Source organism: Bison bison, unplaced genomic scaffold (genome assembly GCF_000754665.1).
Source record: "Bison bison bison isolate TAMUID 2011002044 unplaced genomic scaffold, Bison_UMD1.0 scf7180017864466, whole genome shotgun sequence".
NCBI lineage: Eukaryota > Metazoa > Chordata > Mammalia > Artiodactyla > Bovidae > Bison > Bison bison.
The window spans coordinates 3275619-3295806 of NW_011495027.1; the positions used below are offsets into that span (position 1 = coordinate 3275619).

At 40.4% G+C, this 20188-nt stretch overlaps 1 protein-coding gene across 2 annotated transcripts in view; it reads right to left on the minus strand.

The window, feature by feature from the left end:
- Window positions 1–14200: 14200 nt before the first annotated feature.
- Window positions 14201–20188, minus strand: part of ZNHIT6 (zinc finger, HIT-type containing 6) — a 62411-nt gene continuing 56423 nt past the window's right edge. Inside the window, exons 9-11 of one of the 2 annotated variants that reach the window (XM_010860325.1) lie at window positions 19124–19248; window positions 18943–18999; window positions 14201–15107 (exon numbers count right to left, since the gene is read on the minus strand). In XM_010860325.1, the coding sequence (XP_010858627.1) occupies window positions 15067–15107; window positions 18943–18999; window positions 19124–19248 (223 nt within the window). In that variant the 3' untranslated portion in view covers window positions 14201–15066. The remainder of the gene's footprint in view (window positions 15108–18942; window positions 19000–19123; window positions 19249–20188) is intronic. The other variant, XM_010860326.1, reaches the window with a different exon arrangement.

Consider the following 20188-nt stretch of genomic DNA (forward strand, 5'->3'; position numbering starts at 1 on the left):
TCTCCCACCTTTAGCTCAAGGGCTCACAGGTTTCTGGGGCCACTGGACACAGGGATACACAGGCTATGGGCTGTTGTTGGTGGGATGGTGGGTCTACCCCTTGATGAGTAGCCCATCAAGGCTACTCTACCCCAGCCCCGAGGCTTTCTACTCTGTTCCTCGGTCTTCATGGCAAATCTGAGGATCCTCCTCCCTCCACACTGTCCTCTCTGGTGCCACCTGCCCCTCTCCTGCCTCCTTTCCTCACACCAGCACTAGGATGTCCAATCATTAACTATGGAAAGATCGTATACTCAGTGGATCCTTTGGGTCTTTGTTTCTGTTTCCATCTGCAGTGCGGAGAGAGAAGAAGGGAAGGGAAACACACAGGAAGCATGTCAATAGGCTGAGAACTCTGCTACACTTTCAGATGACAGCTCCCCTACGGACAGATGGTTCAGGAATCAGCTAAATGCTGGATTTCTTTACACTGCCAGGAGTAACTCAGAAGGCTGGGGATATGGCTGGAAAGATCAGACACCCAAGCTGTTGAAAACCACAGTTTTGGTAAATATATGCACAATTTAAAAAATGTATTTGCAAAAATCTAGTTGCCTCCAGTCCAGTCTTCCCTATTAATCAAAAGATTTTTTTCTTGAGCTCTGTGGCCCAGTCTATCATCCCAGCTCTGACCGCTGTTGCCCATGCAGGTCTCAATGAATTTCTCTCAGTCTCCAGACTTCCTTGGCTGACAACTTGTTCCTCTTGGGACACTTTTCGCCGGAGCTGAGCAGCCTGGCCCCCAGCTGTGCGGGGCCCTCTCTCCGGTAAGAGGAAATGCTTTCAGCTTAGTCCATTAACACAAACATTCAAAAGCCACAGATCGTGTTCACATAAATAAAACAAGATTGAGAAAAGCTTCACCCCAAGAAACCAAAGGGGTGTTTTAAAAAACTGCCCCTGCCTTCCAAGTAGGCAGGCAGCAAAAGCCACAGTGATTCCAAAGCCTTGTGTGCTCCTTAGAGCTGGGTGGCTACAGCCACAGGCCTTTGAAGAGGAAATGCCATCCCTGGGACAGGCAGAGAGCCAGCCCCCAAGTCCTGAAAGTACCAGAGAGAAGCTGAAAGCAGTGAAAGGAAGGGGGAGCACAGCTGGGAAGTGAAAAATGGGAGGAAGGTGCAGGGAAAATAAAGGGGGAGGCTCTTCCCATCTGGGCTCCCCACACCCAGGCCAAAGAGTCAGTAGACAGAGCAATTCACTGTGCCCCTGAGACAGAGCTGGGCATGGAGAGGCCTGGGTGGCGGGCACAGCCCAGAGTGACTAAGGCTCCGTGGAGGGGTGTGTGTCTCTGCTGAGGGGTGGAGAGGGGTGGTGGTGTCTGGGCTGAGAGATGCCTTTACTTTGAAAGCTTCTGAGGAAATTAACTTTACAAGGTGCCTCCCTGTCTCCCAGAGTTATTAAAAGAAAGGAGGGAGCAAAGAAGAAATGGAAAAATGGTAACACCTCAGGAAGGGCTGAATGATCCCAACTGAAGGAAATGGGAGGCAGATTAAGTGATGAATGTGAAACCTCCTCTCAGGGAGGAAGAACTCTGAGTGTGACCTTGTGTAAATGGGAAAAAACACAACAAAACAGAAAACCCCCACACAAAGCACAACACTCAGTGTGGCCAAGGGCAAAACAGACACACATACACATGCCCTTTGAATATATAGGATGAATGACTAATTAAATAGCCTAGGAACTTCCAAGTAAAAGGTCTGTTGGTACTTCTGTCTCAATGGGGCAGCACTGAATGCTGAAGGAATGGAGCAAGGAAGAGAGGTGCTGTAAGTCATGGGGTCCCAAGAAGGTGCAAGTCTTGGGAGCCTTTGGAGTCCTAACAATGGGGCCCATAGATGGATATCTATCTGGACATCCATTGCTTGTGTGCTCCTTAGAGCTGGTGATGAAGAGAAAAAAAAGCACTAAATCTAATCACTCTTTAAAAAAAAAAAAGGAAGCCAACTGAAGCCATTCATTTCACAGGAAGCCAGGTGTTTTCCTATGTGTTAAAAATCTGGGATTTAAAAATTTAAACCCCTCCTGCCTGACAATAATCCTCAGATCAGATGAGGCCACCCTCGGCCAACTCTGGCAAGCCCAGTTACTGTTTGAAAGCATGATTCTTAGAAGCTTGTGCCTGCCCAGACACGTGTACCCACAACTGCCTTACATTCAGAATTGCATTCAGGTGGGCTGGCAAATCCAGGGTTGGAAAAAATATACTGGGAGAGAAACAGCCTACCTTCCACTCCTCTTCTTGCTCTTCACTCCTAAGCCTTCAGTCCCCTAAGACTCTGCAGGTGACACAGGAGTGAGTGACCTTCTAGTGGCCGGGTATCTTCTGTGTTTCCTTCCAGACAGTGCTGCATTTGCCTGGTGGTGGAGGAAACATTTCCAGCTGGTTTCTGCTGGCTCCTTCATCAAAGCTGCTTCTGAACCTCTCATACTGCTCCTCCCAACATGCAAAGCCTTTGGGTGGTTAGGAGTTTTCTCCACCAAATTGTCAGAGTCCTGATGACAGTACAAGACAGAAGCTGACTCACCCAGGTACACAAGGTCATGATGGACAGCTCCAGTCTCCATGGGCTAACTTTTATTTTCAACTCCTCTAATTATTTCGTGTGTGTTTTAAGAGAATTAGAAACAATCATAGCCACTTATGTTAAGTGTTTACCATGTGCCAGATGCTTTATATATATTACTCTGTGTAATTCTTGGCCTGAGACAGGCACTGTGCTGTTTCCTGGGTTAGCTGAAGCTCGGAGAGGCTGTGCAGCTTGTGAGAGGATATAGGACTAGAAAGTCAAAGAGTCAGCATTTGAACTCAGTTCTAGTTAATTCACTAATGGGTTCCTTCAATCAGTATCCTGGACTGGCCCCAGGGGCCAAAGATAGATTTATTTCTGCAACAGGGAAAAATTGGTAAGAAATCCCATGCTGAGCTAAACCTTTAACTAATATAACTCAACGGTCTGCCTCTGGTGTTGACCAGCGGAAACATTAGACAGGCAAGGTTAGGACATCATATTAAAAAAGTTGAGCACCTGCCTAAGTATCTCCTAATCTCTCATTGATACATGCTAAATCCATTAATATTTTCAGTCTACATCAATCTCTGGGATACTAGTTTGTATATGTTTATTATTTTCTACATTTACCATATTTTTGGGTACTCTGAATTACTTTTAAGTTTCAAGGGACACCCTCATACTTTGTTATTCCTAGATTTATTGGCTGATAGAAATCAAGACCAAAAGGAAAAAAAATCTCAACAAGCTGAAATGATAGAATGAAAATGAGTGAGAACAAATGACAAGTCATGAACTGAGGTTCAGTTAGTCAGCTGACTGCAGAATGATGGCGAACAAAGATGGACGTTGTTACTTCATGGTCAGCCGTGGATAAGGTGATCTTAGGCTGCCTGAATAGAAACATAGAGTCTAGGACAAAGCGGGGGACAGCTCTAGTTTAGTCTACACTGTATATGTATTAAGTCATGTTCTAGCCACACAGCTTTAATAGTAACAAAGACATCTGGGTGTTAAATTAAGAAAAAAAAAGTGAGAAAACCACATTTCATGAATAGATCTGATGTGTGTATTGAGGGAAAAGTGGAAGAGGGCAGGATTAAGTGTCTTGAAACATTTGAAGCCAGGGAGTAGCTTCAGAGGGAAAAACTGGAATCAAATGGAAAGAAATTTCAAGGGGCCGATTTTGGTTCAGTATACGGGAGAATTTTTCTATCAAAACTTCCAAAACAGAATGTGCTGCCTCTAATGGTGATAAACTTTCCATCCTCGGGATATGCAAAAAGAGGCTAGATGACCACTTGTGAGATGCTTCAGATAAATTCTGAAATTGGAGATGGGCAAGGGTAATTTCATGACCTCTAGGCTCCCTTCCAGTTATAAGATTCTCCATTTAATATCTCTCACCCTTCATTCACCATCTGGGCAATCCTTAAAACATCCAGTAATCTCTCAAAGCTTCAATTTTCCCTTCAGTAAAAGGATTACGAAACCTGTTAAATCACAAGTTTAATGTGAAAATGCTAGTTATATTTTACTAGGATTCATAATTATATTTTTTAAAATAAAAAAAATTTTCATGAATCACATAAAAATCACCTTGCTTAAACCCCTGAAGCGTCTTTCGAGGTCCTGGACTAGTTGATTTCTATGGTCCTTTTGGTTCTAAGATCCTACAATTCTGTGGTTTTGCAGAGACCTTAAAGGTCATGACACACAGGGGAAAGAAAGCTCCTTGGAAAAGACAACAAGACCACTAAAAAGAGGTGCTTGTTTGAGTTTCCTCACATTCTCTATGTCACTTAGGAAATTTTGTTGTTGTTGCAAATGAGGGGAAAGCCCTCCAGAATGACTCCAAAATGAAAGCAAAATGTTATAACCAGGATCCATCTCTTAACTCTGCTTCTAGTTTCTCACGCTGGGTCCCCTGTGGCAGCAAAAATGGTGACATCCCCATGAGTTAGGCTAGTGAGGAAGAGAGATGGAGTTCTAGCAGTCCTAGCAAAAATTGGAGGCTCACTCTGGTATGGATTTCCATGCCCATTCCTGAACCAATGACTGTGGCTGAGACGGAATGGGAAGGTGGGCATCAATCCCAACCAGCCCTGCAGCTGAGGATATGGGGAAGTGGCTCTCAGAGGAAATGTGGAGAACCAGACAGGACTCAGAAACGTTGCCTGGCCCAGCCTTTGGCTGCCTGACAGCAACCCATGGCTTCCACACACACACAGGGCATGATACTTCTCTACAGGGACATCATGTGAAACTCCATTACTAAAGCTAGATCCAAGTTCAATATTTCATGTCAGTGTGCAAATCTTGTCAAGTGATTCTTCTTTGTTCAGTGATCTGTGGGTAAATAAGAAGTTAAGCCACACCCTATGTATATTAGGACAGGGAAAACAGAAAAATTCCAAATTGCAAAGGACATCCGGTGGCTACCAGGCCTCACACATATTACAATCTTTTTGGACAAAAGTGGCAAAGACCCCCTATTTTGCAGGGAAGTGGTGGTCTGGGGCTGCCTCAGTTTGCACTTTCTAAGAGGATCCCCTTGTCCGCTGTTTCTGTGAGAGAGCCTTTTCATAGGACAGCACAGCTTTAAATACCATTGCTCTCTGGTATAAATGGGAGTGCATCTGTGGTGGGGGAAGGGGTTCCAAGGACAGTTTTCAGACTGGTTCCCATCTATGTGTTTCTGGTTTTGATGGTTAATTTTATGTATCAACTTGACTGGGTCATGGGGTACCCAGATATTTGGTAAAACATTATTCTGGATGTTTCTGTAAGGATATTTTGGAATGAGATTAACATTTAAATCAGAAGAGGCAGTAAAGCAGACTACTCTCCCTAATATGGGTGGGCCTCAGCCAATCAGTTGAAGGCCTGATTAGAGCCAAGTGGTTGACCACCCACTGAGTAAGACAGAATCCCTCTGGCCTGACTACCTTTGAACAGGGACATTCCTTCAGACTCAAACTGAAACATCTGCTCTCCTGGGTCTTAGCTTGAGCACTTACCTTGTAGATCTTGGGACTTGGGACTTGCCAGACTCCATAATCACATGAGCCAGTTCCTGATAAATCTGTTTCTCTCTCTACATATATACCTATTGGTTCTGCTTCTCTGGATAACCCTGATAATACACAGGTCAGTTCCATGAGTTAGTAATAAAAGTAGAGATCTAGCTGATTTATAGCTTCATTTAGAACACAGATTTGGGGTGGCTGTAAATTACTGGCTTCTGCCTCTATATTGGTCTCTTTTGGGGGCAATGCAATGCAATGACCTGGAGCTACTCTTCCTTTGCCGGAGGGCTGCACACCCGCTGCATCTGTTCAAGAGGCACGGCTGTCCCTTTTGACAGGTCAGGAGGGTGCAGCAAGAGGATTCTAGAAGAGGTATGGGAGATCACACTTATTCTAGGTCCTAATCTTTCTTTGGGCTTCCCAGGTGGCTAAAGAATCCTCCTGTCAATGCAGGAGACCAGGGTTTGATCCCTGGATTGGGAAGATCCCCTGGAGAAGGAAATGGCAACCCACTCCAGTATTCTTCCCTAGGAAATCCCATGGACAGAGGAGCCTGGCAGGCTACAGTCCATGGGGTTGCAAAAGAGTCAGACATGACCGAGCGAATAAACAACAATAACAATCTGTCTTTATTGTACTTTTCCCTTCTTTTTTCTTTTGCTCAAACTAATTTAATTTTACAAGGAATCTGGCTTTTCTATTCAGCAAAGGATCCAGATGAATACACTCAGTTGACTTGGGTCACAGGCAGAAACTGTTTTTTGTAGCAAAGCCTTATTTCATTCCTTCTTGGTTTTAGAGGCATTAGCTCTTGTAAAATGTACAGAGGCTTCAACCTGCAACCACTACATTCCTACAACCTGAACTTTCCAAGTCCCTGAATGCTGCTGCCCAGAGAGTCACATGGGCTGAAAATCCCAGTGTACATTAAACAATTTACCACAAACCAAGAACTGCCAATAACTGACTGTGTTAAAGACTGTTATTGTCCCAATACCCATCTAATTATCCTCCTTAGTAAGAAGAGTTCACAATTTTTAGTTAGGCACATTGCCAATCAGAAGGACTTCTTCCCATTCCCTTGAAAGCAGGTGTGGCTATACAGCCAAGTTCTGGATATGGGATATCAACAGAAGTGCTGTGTGCAACTTCCACAAACTGTCCATAAAGGGCCCGTTAAGATTATTTTTCCTTTTACAGACCAGCTTAATCCTCACTAGCACCCAGAAGTTCTACTATCTTCATTCATCCAGTTCTATAATCCAGGGGCTGCAACTTGCCACACTTCATTTCCTGGTATTAAATTCTGACAGTTGACAGAAAATCTAACTTACACAAGCTTGATTAAGGGAGGAAAAAAGAGGAATGTAATGGGTAATGTAACTGAGCACTACACAGGGATATATGGGTTTGGCTTAATCTAGATTCAATCAGCTTCCTCTGAGTTGTCACCAGTCTCAGGCAGGCTCCCCTTACGGTAGCAAAACAAGCTAACCTGCTTTTAACGTGCATCTTTATAGTAGGGGAGATTCTATCTGCCTGTTCTGTAGGTCTCTTGGATTGCACCAGCTTAGGTCACCTGCACAGTTCTGAACCAAACGCAGGATCACCGGGAGTGGGATCTGTTGAGGCTGCTGAAAACCCACCCTAGAGCTAGGGTTGGTCTTAATTCCATCTGAACCAGATCACTGTGAACAGAAGGAGCTGCTAGCTTCCCAAAGAAACTCAAGGTAGTGTTACGAGACGGGGGATGCATATTGAGTAGCAAACAACACATTTTACCATACTCTTTAATTTATACTTGGACCATCACTTGGCCTAAGCTTTACAGATTCACTACCACCCTTTGGAGAAATCTTAAACAGGACTAAAGGAGATTACAAAATATTTTAAAGTCCTTTTGAATAGACTAAGTTATAGGATTTCAAATTAAGTACTGTTTGACGGGTTAAGAAAGAACTTGCTGTCCTTCATGCTCCTAAGGGGCACGGAAGTTTGGTAGGGGAAAGGAAGATTTGATTGCTTAGGGAAAAAAAATCAAACCAAACCTCCCAACAGGTCTTGGCACTTAAGAAAGTGAGAAAAGAACACCTGGATCATGCTTTCCCTTTGACTGTCCACACACAGGTCAGCCACAAACAGTAGCTTCCTTCTTGCAGAGTCGCATTAATTCATTACCTGGAAGACTGGATGCCTGCTCTCACTTGGCTTTCCTGGCCACCTCAAGTTTTCCATTTCCAATGCTTAGAAGTTTTGTTTGTGAGGGTCCAAATGTGGCAGGAACTATTTACAGGCTTCTAAGCTGCACTCGTTACGCAGGCCAAGGGTGTTGGCTGAACAACCGACCAACCTTTCCAGGGAGAGATCTGAAGCAGGGGATTTGAAAAAACACCTTCCAATCTGTCAGGAACATGGAAAAAGTTGCTGTCTCTTCTACATTGGCGGGGGCGCCAAAGCACAACATCACAGCATCTGGTTAACCAACTGCTAAAACTTCAAAACACAGAGATCAGACTCTACTGTTTTTCTTTAGGAACGCAGAGCAGCAGTCAAGGATAGGACCACAGGGTTCTAGGAAAAATAAGAAGTTATTGGGCTTCAGGGACTGTCTTTGCACCACAGAATCATTCTGTATAGACTTAAACTAGAATCAACTGTTCAAAAGAGCCAAAAGAAATCATACCAAGAGGTGATATGTGACAATCTCTTCTCATGGTAAAAATAACTGAGAATACTTAGCAGAAAACTGGGAGAAGGAAAGCTTTTCTGAGATACAAAGTGAAACAGTTATTTGATGAACACTGCATTACCTACCCAAGGGGGATGGAAATTTCCCTTTTAAAAATCAAGAGGCTTAGTTTACTTTCCTTGGTTATACAGTTTAGAGCATGAACACTTGCTTTCATGAAATTAAGAATTAAGACTCAGATTTCACTATTTACAAGGCCTTTGTCTTTTCATGGATTTTCTCCAACTATCCCGTTTCCACTTTTGAAGTCATTCTCAAGATTTCCAACAGGTCCTGAGATTACACCCCCTCCCCTATGGTTGTCCTAGCTCCCCAAGCCTGTCCTGTCCAGAAGCAATGCCCACCAGCTCTCAGGTGGATTCACCAGTATGCCAAGCACATGTTCCTGCCACAGCTCAACATAAGGTCAACCCAACAATCATTAACAGCTGTCTTTGTGTCCTTACGTCTTTTCCATGTGGGCTCCCTTTACAATATAGTCCTGGACAGCCATGTTCCCTGAGGTCAGTTGTAACAGTTCTGAGCAGTGCTCAGTTCAGCAGTGCATAATCCATCATGGACAGTGAAACAGACTTGAGACTAACATCTTGGATCCCACTGAAAGAAGCTGGCACTAGCATTAACAGCTGGTTTCAAACTAACTGAAGTGATTGAAGTTTTTATGCCCAAACCAGCAAAATATGAGTAACATGGATGAAAGACTCAAGACAGGAACTGAAAACATTAGGAGAAACAGCCCACTGTCCATCAACGGCGAGAAAAACCTCCAAGAAAAGTGGTTTCACAAACTCTGAAGAAACTGTCCTACTTTTTCAAAAAATTTGTTAGGTAAAGTAGCCTATTAGAATAATTATCCACTTTTAAGTAGCAGTAAACTGTAATGTCATCTCGAAATCATTATGAAACATAGTATGACTTCAGGATGACTTGATGACCTGGGCAGAGCCCATCCAGGAGTCCAATTAACCTAATGGTTAAGGACATGACCTGTGAAGCCCGACTTGCCTTGGTTTAAATCGTGGCCCGCCTAGTGAATTTCCATGTAACCCATCTGGTTTGGACCTTAATTTCCTTTCCTATATAAAATGGGGATGACGGTACTGTACTTTATTGACTCTGGAACCCACATTTTAACATTCTTGAAATCTTCAGGGCCTTAACAAAGGCCGCTGGCCAGGCCACAGTCATGATGTACGTGTCATTGTTGGGCACGTGTGGTTGTCTCTGGTGGCACACATGGACATCAGCAATCTTTCAATATTTCATCCCACAGGCCATCGTCTTAATAACAGCTGACCAAAATCCTTCTGTTAAATACCTTTAGATCAGGAAACATCAGTGTCAGAACGTGCAGAATCGGTGTGTGTCTGACTCTTTGTGACCCCATGGACTGGAGCCTGCCAGGCTCCTCTGTCAGAATTTTCCAGGCAAGAATACTGGAGTGGGCTGCCATTCCTCCTCCAGAGGATCTTCCCAAGCCAGGGATCAAACTCATGTCTTTAGTGTCTTCTGTATTGCAGGTAGATTCTTTACCACTATGCCACCCGGGAAGCCCTCATTCCACAGACCGTTGTCTTAATAACAGTTGACCAAAACCTTTCTGTTAAATACCTTCTGATTAAAACACCAGCATCAGAACTTGCAGAATGGGTGTCAGTGACTTTGAAGGAAATTGCACAGACAGTGGTGGAGCAGTTCATTAAGAATTGCTGCATCATGTGGTCTGAGTCATAAAGGTCAGACTATGAAGTTTTAGGAATGCCTTACCCAGTTAATTTCACTTATTTAAAATATAAGCACAGAATGATATGTTTGTCTCAATATCACATTACATCAATTCTAGCTATTTTTTCCATATTTTAACATCTCAAGTCAGGATGTGTCATACAATTTGTTGAACCATGTATTTTTATTCTTAGTGCTATACAAAATGGTATGTCTTACAACTGACAAAGTCTGCGATTTATTGAAATAAAACTCCTAAAAGAGCTTTTTGCATAAGCATTCTAAATTTTCTAAAAAGCATTGTCACAATTTAATTGGCAGCATTGTTTTGTTAATAAAATGGCGCATCTTATCACTAATGACACTGTGCAGTCAATGAAACACAGCAGTACTTACTTCACCGGACTGTGAAGAATCCGTGATTAACAGTTGTAACGTGCTTAGAATGGTGCCTATGTTCTATGCTTTTAGACAATAATACTAACCTATCAGTCAGGGGCTTTGCTATAGACTGAGAGATATCAATCTATAACAAAACCTTAAAAATTGTTTTCAACCTAGAGAGCTTCCCTACTTCTCCCAACTTATCTCAATATCCAGTCTTTACTGAGATCCTACTTTATGCCAGAAACTGCTTGATATTGTGCCATAATTATCAACCACAGATTTGGCCTTCAAGACCAGTTAAACAACAATTTGAGCAATAATTACATAGACAGGAAGAAAGATAATACCAGGTTCTGAGAGGAATTAAGAGAAGGAAAATATCGAACACCCATCATTCATCATTTAACAGTGTAATAAGTTTGAACCTCTATTGCCTTGGTTTTCTCATCTGTAAAATGGATTTATTTTAAACCCCATCGATAATGCTAACATAACATAAATCAGTTCCATTTTCCACCTGAGCCCCTGTTCACAAATGCACGTGGGCTCAAATCCCAACTCTTGGTGGAGGCAAGGAACATGAGAGAGAGAGTGAAGGTGGGTGAGGAGATGGTAGGCTGTCTCAGGAAGTGGGGAGGCAGAGGGTGAGTTAATCTCAAGAGAAGGGTGCTAAGATGGGCACTGACTACCTGAGAGACTCCTGGGATCCTGCTATTTTCTTAGATGTACAAGACAGACATAGGCCTGGCTCACAAGTGTCAGAATAGTGCATGGTATTTAGTAAGCTATTAATATATGCTAGTTATTAACCTTATTATCAGTGTGATATTAAAAACACTTAACAGGCAGTGTGGCATGAGCATCTGCCTATCAGGAGACGCATGCAGTGTGAACATAACTATGGGTTCTGCATGAGAGGCTCACAGCCATGACTGGTCAAGCTGAGTCTCAGAGAGTAGGGAGAATATGCTCATATGGAGATTATGAACAAGGAGAAAGGCACTTCGGGGGGGAAATGCTTGGGATGTATATATGGTAGCGTTTTTGTTGTTTTATGAGACTGAAGTTAAAGGGTGGAGATAAAGGAAAGAAATGGCTGTAAAATTAGGTTGGGGACCAGTCATGAAGAGTAAGTGGTATTGTATTCATTAAGAAAACAAAACTGGCGATAGCAGAATTGTGTAGCAGCTTATCAAAGGCTAAAGGATGCATTTGGTTATGAAGTTCAAAATGAGTGCAGCTCACCACACTTCAATATGGAAAATGCCCACACTTTAGTTCATTTTAAAGAACACATGCACACATACTTTAGATAGCTTTCAGTTGACCAAAGTTAAAAGAAAATATTTTGTAATGAGGTACAGATCCTCAGAGGTTTAAGGGTCTATTTTTACTAAAATAGTCTTCATTTTTTTGAAGCATTATCCTCCAGTACAACTCTAATTTCAAAATCAGTATTTCTCATATGTTGATGAAATGGGCAATTTCCAAACCCCATTTTGGAAACAGACTGGTGCGGTGCATCTGATCAAACCAGTAGCAACATAATGTCAAACACAAATGGGAAGCATTAAAAAAAAAAAAGCCTATAATGGCAACTCAGCACCAATGGCACAAGTAGGAACTAAAATCTCTAGTTAAAGCCAATGAAGGCCTCCAGATTAATTCTGAATTTTACTCCTTAAGTGATTTCAAATCAGAAACCCCCTGCTACTTAAATTCCAATAAATGTGCAATGGACATCTGTTTGTTTCTTTTGTATTCTCAGGAACCACCTTTCCTCTACTGTTCCCTACACCCTTCCTTTTTTTGGTAATTTCCCCTTCCTTTGGGGGAACTCCTCATCAGCTCAGGGATAGAATGTGATCTAATCTGGTTAAAATGAAAGTTCTTACCCCCAGTTTTAAATAACTTGCTGCCAAGCTTTGTATGATGATGTAAGCTGAAACCGTCGACAGCTGTCACCTACTATCCTTACCTCACTCCAAAGTGGGCATCCCCAAAGAGGAAGCTTGCCTGGGAAAGAAAACCAATCCATGGACAAAAAAGAAAAGCAGGGTCAAGTATGGGAGATGGAAAGACAGATGGCTTCTTTGTTGTTTGGACCCAGTCATGCCCGGACTTCCCAGCACAGGAGTCAATGAACTGCCTTTCATGCTGACTCTAGTTTGAGTTTTTGACACTTGCAGTTGAAGGATGATTGGTTAATAAAAGTATTCAATACCTACCTGAAAATAAACCTAACACATTTTAATACAGTCATTTATGACTAAATAAAAGCAGCTTAGGTTATCTTTACTTAAAATTTAATGCCTGATATGAAGTCAGGTACAACACACTGTATATGCCAAACAAATTAAAGAAAACATATAAAGTAAATTGTTGGCATTATATGTTTAGCATTTCACTAACATCCTGAAACCTGAATTCTATCACTTGCTACAATGAAACAAATTGGCTCAACTACACTTAGGAATATTATAGTAACTCTCTTTAATTCCTATTTATAATATGAACAGGTGCAAGTTTTGTTTACTGTAAATTTATGTCTATTAATCCCATATGTAATAATTAGCAATTATGAAAGGCCTACCTTCCCTTTGAAATCATTGTTTAAAAAATAAAGTAGGCCAGGTGGAGCCTTTCTCCTTTTAAAATATGGTTCGTGAATGAAATGCAGGATGTTGAACTTAACATGGGTCAGGGAGTTTGTTTATTCATCAGAATTTGTCAGGAATCCAAAATGGTGAAGGCCTCTAAAAAAGAAATTGGGTTTTAATACTACAAACTTAAAGGGCTCTCAGTGAATTATTCCAAGTTTACCCCATCCAAGCAGCTGACACAGTTATTCACTAAAACGTTTATTGTAAATTCTGTGGGAATAAATGTGCATATTAATCAAATGATCTGATAGTTATATTAAGGGAACTCTGCTATATTCTTTCCTAAGGAATAGTCCATAATTTAAAGTCTAACAGAATTCCAGACAATAGATATGGTAAAGATGCATTAGATCATGTGGGGTTTTTTCTGTTTTTTTTTCCCTCCCCAGGAGGGAAAGTACAGGATAAATCCTTTGGTTTTTGTCCAGTTTTTCAACTTAAATTCTAGATGGGATGGAACTCAACACTTTTCTTGGAAATGAGACTACATCATAACAGATTTCACTGTCAGGAAATTCCTCTCCACCCTGACACTCAGATCACATGTTCTTTTTGTATACTTTATCCCACTTTTCCCAGTAACAATTCTGTGACATGTCTGATTCAATTCATTATCTTTCTTGCCTGTCTCAAGAAGATAAATCTCACTGTTAAGATTGTGAAATCCCATTTAGTTTTCAATCCTGTAATTATTGTGAAAAACATAATTCTACACACAGTTTTTACTATATATGGGGAAAAGATCCCTGAAGCTGCTTTAGAAAGTATATGTATTTTTCAAACGCCTAACCTTTACTGTCTATGAATCACATTTCTACCACTACTCTATATCAAAGGTCTTTGGGCCATTACTGTCTTTAGATGCTCTTCTCCAATTTCTACCCCAAGTTACATATATTTGTATTCTATAAGTTTCTTCTGTGCTTATAATGTTCTCATTATCTTTTCCTATTTCTAATCTTTCCAAGTCTCTTTTAATGAATATCTCTGGTTTCTTTTTGGTCTAAAACTTTTCTTAATTGTAAACTAAAAATGAATTACATTGATATTCAATTTTATCATTTGTTTTCTTAACCATTAAGCACACAGATGCAATACAGATGTAATAATCTTTTATAGTCATATTGCAATTTCATAACTATAAATTCCAATAAAACTAGGAAACTTTAATTTTAATAAGTGAGATCATAATGTATACAGAGCTGCCATAAGGTAAAAATTAAATCATGTATATACATAAATACACATACACATTCCAAAAGTACTTTGAAGAGTTCCAAGTGTTTCTTCTTTAGCTATTGTTAGATGTTTCCAAACACAGCATTAAACTGCTCATCACAACACCCCGTGTGGTAATGCCAAGAGGAGAGTTGGAATGGGGTGAAAGGCACAGAATTCACAGTAAGACACAGCTCACTGTGTGGACAAGGAAAGCCAGATTCGCGAGCACTGATGGTTCAAACAACAATGTGGAATCGCTGCTTTTCTGAACTGACTGTAAGAAATAGAAGTTCCTAGTACTTACACAATCTTTTACATAGGACATCATACCAGGTGCCACCCAAGTAGAAGATCCATTCAGTTGTCTCAAGAGGTTAAGTTACACACAAATCCCAAGGACAAGAATGGGCATCTGAGAGACCAGTCCTCCTGTGGCTAGCTGGTGTGCCACATGGCCCTTCTTAGTGAGGTTCCGCTAAAGAGAATGCCAACTTTTGGCTAACGCAGGATCCTTGGATCAAACTAACACAGTTTTCAGCCTACAGAATAAAGCATATTAAAGTCTAAGCTTTTCAGGAAGCTAGAAAATACATTAAAACATTTTTTTTTTCCAAGATGGTTTAATCACTTTTCAGAGAAACAAAACTTTCCAATGACCAAGTGAAAGTACCCCCAAATCTTCCAACAAGGTCCTCTGCCACTATCTGGGTACTGTCACATTCTTCCTCCAAAAGAAGTGCTCAATTTTCATCACCAATGTTCTTAGTAGATTCACTTTTCACTGAAAAAGTAAGTAAACATACAGTCAAGAGTGTATACTGTTTCTGTTTAGCCTGTTCTGTTTTTCCCTCTTCTCTCCTCCCTTCTGATTCATACCAACAGCACTGCTCATGGGGACAGACAAACCATGTCATGTCCCAGGCAGCTGAGATATACAATTCTGGCCACAATAAATACAGAAATGATGTCTGAAAGTGGCAATTATATTTTGTGAGGTAACATCCTTCGTGACTCTGCGGAAGACTCAGGAATGGTCACTTCACAGTGTGGGCAGGATCCGATACTTGCACCACTTAACAGACCACTATTATCACTCAGGCTGGCCAAGTGTGGTTGGAATAAATTTTTCCAGGATTTTTTTTAAACTTAAAATTGAGGGTCAGTATATATTGAATGAATGTGGGCTGACAGAAGACTAGCTAATCGCCATCTCCTTCTTTTCCCAGGAAAGGAGACTGAGAGTAGAAATGGAGCTCCTTTAAAGGAGTTGTCTTGACTACAGCAAAACTATGATTTACTCACTAATGGAGAGTTCCAAGAGAATAGACACTGGGCCTTTCTCTCCTATATTTATTTCCCCCGTGTAGCATGTATACTGAACTAATATAACTGTAAACTACTCCAACTTATAGACTGTTGTTTTTTTTTTCAATTTGCAAAATGGGAACCACAACAACTACTCTCTTTATTTTATTGTACAGGGAAGCTAAAAGGAAATAGCACATAAACACTTTGAAAACTGTTATGGTTAAAATACAGACTATTTGCTTGAGGCTTATAGCCCTTTATCTCCATTGTGTAGGTAAGGAAAATAAAGCTCAGAGGCAGAGTGAATGCCAAGGACCCAGCTAATAAGAGGTGATGCTAGAACCATAAATTTGGATCTTGCTTCAAATTCCAATTGCCAAGTTCCTTGGGTTTGCCAATAGTACCTAGATGTAACACTGTACCAGCAACCAAACTGGTGTCCATCAGGTCATTTTTACAAGGAAGGCATTGAAATAGGTTCTAGCCAAGATATGGTCCTGATCTTTGTAGAAGTTCATAAAGATCCTAGCAGAGTCCTTCAGGTCTCTCTCCATGAGAATACAAGGTATTCATTTTCTCTGGCTTTCTCAGGATTGAAACCATTATGAAACCATACAGTGACCTGATTGCACTGTAAAGTTGCCGTGCCGTAAAGATGGCCTGAACTCCATCCCCATCCCACTGCCTCCCCTCTGCTGCCCTACCATGCCACACACACACACACACACAGAAAGAGAAAGGGAAAGAGAGGGGGTAAGCAGGAGTGAGGCAGGAGAAAGGAAGAAAGGATTTATTGGCCCAAGAAGAGACTGATGTGGGAATTCCCTGATGGTTTGGTGATTAGGACCCAGTGCTTTCACTGCCGAGGGCCCAGGTTCAATCCATGGTTGGGGAACTAAAATCCCACAAGCCTCATGTCATGATCAAAATAAATAAATAAATAAGTAAGAAAGGACTGATATATAAGTAACTTCTAAGTTAGTATTTTCACTAATTCAAGTAATCATTTTTGGGTTGTGTGCGTGCATGCTACGTCACTTCACTTGTGCCTGACTCTTTTAGACCCTACGGACAATAGCCAGCTAGGCGCCTCTGTCCAAGGGATTCTCCAGGCTAGAATACTGGAGTGGGTTGCCATGGTCCCCTCCAAGGGGATCTTCCCAACCTAGGGATGAAACCCGCACCTCTTAAGTCTCCAGTACTGGCAGGCAGGTTCTTTACCACTAGCGCCACCTGGGAAACCTAAAAAGGCAGAAGTATTCTGTGATTCTGAGTTATATTAGAGAAAAATATTTTGCTAATTTTTTAAGTTAATGGGCTTTGTGCTGTTTGGTATTGCAGTTTGGGATGCTTTTCCGTTTGCTGCTTACTGAAGTTGCCCAGTTTTTTTCTTTTAATGGAGCTCCATTCTTTTTCCTTAGTCTGAAATGTAGCATGCCTTTACTGTGTCATTTAAATCTACCAGCTAAGTTTGGCAAACAGGACCTGTGAGATAAGAAACACCATTCTGAGCACTTCCACTGGACTGATACAAGGTGTGGGGACAGCACTCTACGCCTCCAATCCGGTGCGGCTACACTAACTGCTTAACCTTTTCCAGTCAACCTTTTCCATTTCATAAAAAGCCAAAAGCAAACAAAACTTGTCTACTGTCCATAGATGGAGGCAGACTTTTAAAAAAATAAACTATGGCCATCTATACTCATAACAAACATTTTAACAATCATCAAATGTGAAAACAACTGAATCCCAGGCCAGAAACACACATTCCCCAAACTAGAAGAGAGACACCTTTGCTATGAACTTGAGATCAAAATCCAACATTTTTTGCCTCTGGAGAGAGAAAAAATTTCAAGGCTTTCCAAATAAAATGCCCCGTTCTTATATAACACCCCCTTTCTACCCTCCCCCCTCACCCCCGCACTAAGGGACCACCCTGTAGAATATCCAGTGCTGTGAGAATGTACAAAGAAAAAGACACCTTGAAGTGCTTACACAAAGAAATGCATCTACAGGAAGACCTGGCATTATTTTTAGAGTCCATGTATTCATGATGTGACAATACTGATGTGGTCCTTAAAATCCTGCTCGATCGTCTTCAGTCCTCTGCCACAGCAGCTCTAAATGATCCTCTATACTGAAAGCGCAAGTCACTTGAGGTTCATGTAAATAAGTCAAATATCGAACAACCACCAAAAAATACCGAATTTTACTTCATAAGGTTCCAAGTACACTACAAAAGTAGCCTTTTCTTTTTGCTTCGTGACAGGAAGCCTTACTTCAATGTGCACTCCTAAACAAGGTGAAAGAGGAGCTGTGTGTGCTGTGTTTATTTACACAGACAATGTTTGCTCTGGCTAGTAACCCATATTACTAAACAACTTTCCCTGAAACCAACATTTAGAGAGACAGCTATGTGAATTATATTAAGGAAAAAGAAAGGTTTTACAGTTTTTTTTCAAAAAAAGTGAAACTGGACATTTAGTACTGAAATTTCTAATTTAATTTGAAAAAATGGATGCTCTCAAATTGCAAAAAAAAAACACCAAAACATAAAGTCAAGAATTAGCCTAAAGATTTAGAGAGCTAACTGATTTTTAGAAACTTCATGTTTGCCAATTAAAAATCTGGCTTCAAATTGTGGCACTAACAAAATTTGGCTAGTTTAAAAAATTTTTTTCTATTAACTTTCACAAAGAAAAAGAGCTACCATACACACATACAGAGAAGATCTTACAACAAAGGCTATTGCCTATTAAGAGTCTATAATGCTGGTATAACAATAAAACCTGAACTACATATTTCCAATCCAAGGATTTTATGGTTCTCTGGAATTACAATGAAACCCGGTCTGTACCTATAATTATTAGCTGAAAGTGCTATATAGTGGTTCTGAGTTAAGGTAAGTAACTTCTTCTTTTTAGAAGTACTTTTAAAATTTTATTCATCTTCTAGAATTTACATTCAGCTACATAACTAGTTTCAACAGTAATTGCAAATAGGGATAAGTCACCTTATATACTAACATTTTATACATACAATTTCCAGTTTTGGTACTTCCTCCCAACTTCACTACTCACCAAAGAGGGAAAAGTATAGAATACTAAAAATGTTTTGTGATCTTTCACTTTAGGAATCTCTAAGGAGTTTTAACTAAGGAATAAATGTATCTGATCTTAGACTGACTGTTACTTAAAGATTATTACCTTAGAAAAAGACAAAATACAAAGAACTCCAAAGAGGCAAAGGACATCTTTTTAGAGGCAGACATTCAATGATTCATTCATTTTAAGTTGATGAAAACTTACAAGGTCTCAAACAGGACAGAAGCAACAGCTCAATCATATTTTTCTTTATAGCATTATCTGTAGTTACAGAGGAAATTCAGTTAAGTGTGTAAATACAGTGAGAAAATATATAAAGACAATCATGTAACGGTTTCAATTTCACCAGTTATTTAAAAGTTACCAGGAAGAAATTTACACTCACCTTGGTGAAGAACTTTCATGTCATTACTGTATTCTTTTAATACTACATGTAATGTTGGGTATTCAAGGATCACTTTGCCCCTCAAATTGTCAAGGAGACTTCTGTCAGGATCCAGCTCATAATATCTTTTTGAAAAAAAGCAAAACAAAAATAAAAATACTCTTTTATTTGAAGTTATTCATAAACAAAATATGAGTCCCTTATATTAAAAAATTTTACATGGAGATGACAATTCAATAGCTGTTTCCTTATAAATATAGTAAGTTTACTAGCATTAAGAAAATTGGGTAAAAGAGCTATTATTATGAGGTCCCAAAGTAAATCAAAAGCATATCAAATAATTTGATATTAGGAAAGCTCTAGAATAAGTTATTCATTTTCATCTTAAGGGATAGAGGCTTTTATATAATATCTATATTTGATATGTCATGAAATTTTTCTTGGATAAAATACCGACTAGCTAAAAACTCAAATTCCTCAAATATATTTAGTTTGAGCCTTAAAAGAAAACCAAACAACTAGCCCTGATAGTTTATAGTTATATATGGCAGTAAAATAACTGGCTATAAAATACTTCTGTGAAAATTCAATTCTAAATTATATTTTCCAAAATTTATATTACCATATAATTAAATCTGGCTTTCCTTTATTTTGAAATTAAAAAAAAAAAAAACAGGTTTGAGTTTATGAATTAGGTAAAAGCACAAAATATAAGAAATATGGAGTTTATCTATAAAGAGTTGGACACGACTAAGTGACTTGCACTTTTTGGGCTTTCCTGATAGCTCAGTTGGTAAAGAATCCGCCTGTGATACAGGAGAGAGAACCCAGTTCAATTCCTGGGTTGTGAAGAGCTGCTGGAGAAGGGATAGGCTACCCACTCCAGTTTTCTTAGGCTTCCCTTGTGGCTCAGCTGGTAAAGAATCTGCCTGCAATGTGGGAGATGTGGGTTCAGTTCCTGGGTTGGGAAGATCCCCTAGAGAAGGGAAAGGCTACCCACTCCAGTATTCTGGCCTGGAGAATTCCATGGACTGTATAGTCCATGGGGTCGCAGAGTCAGACACG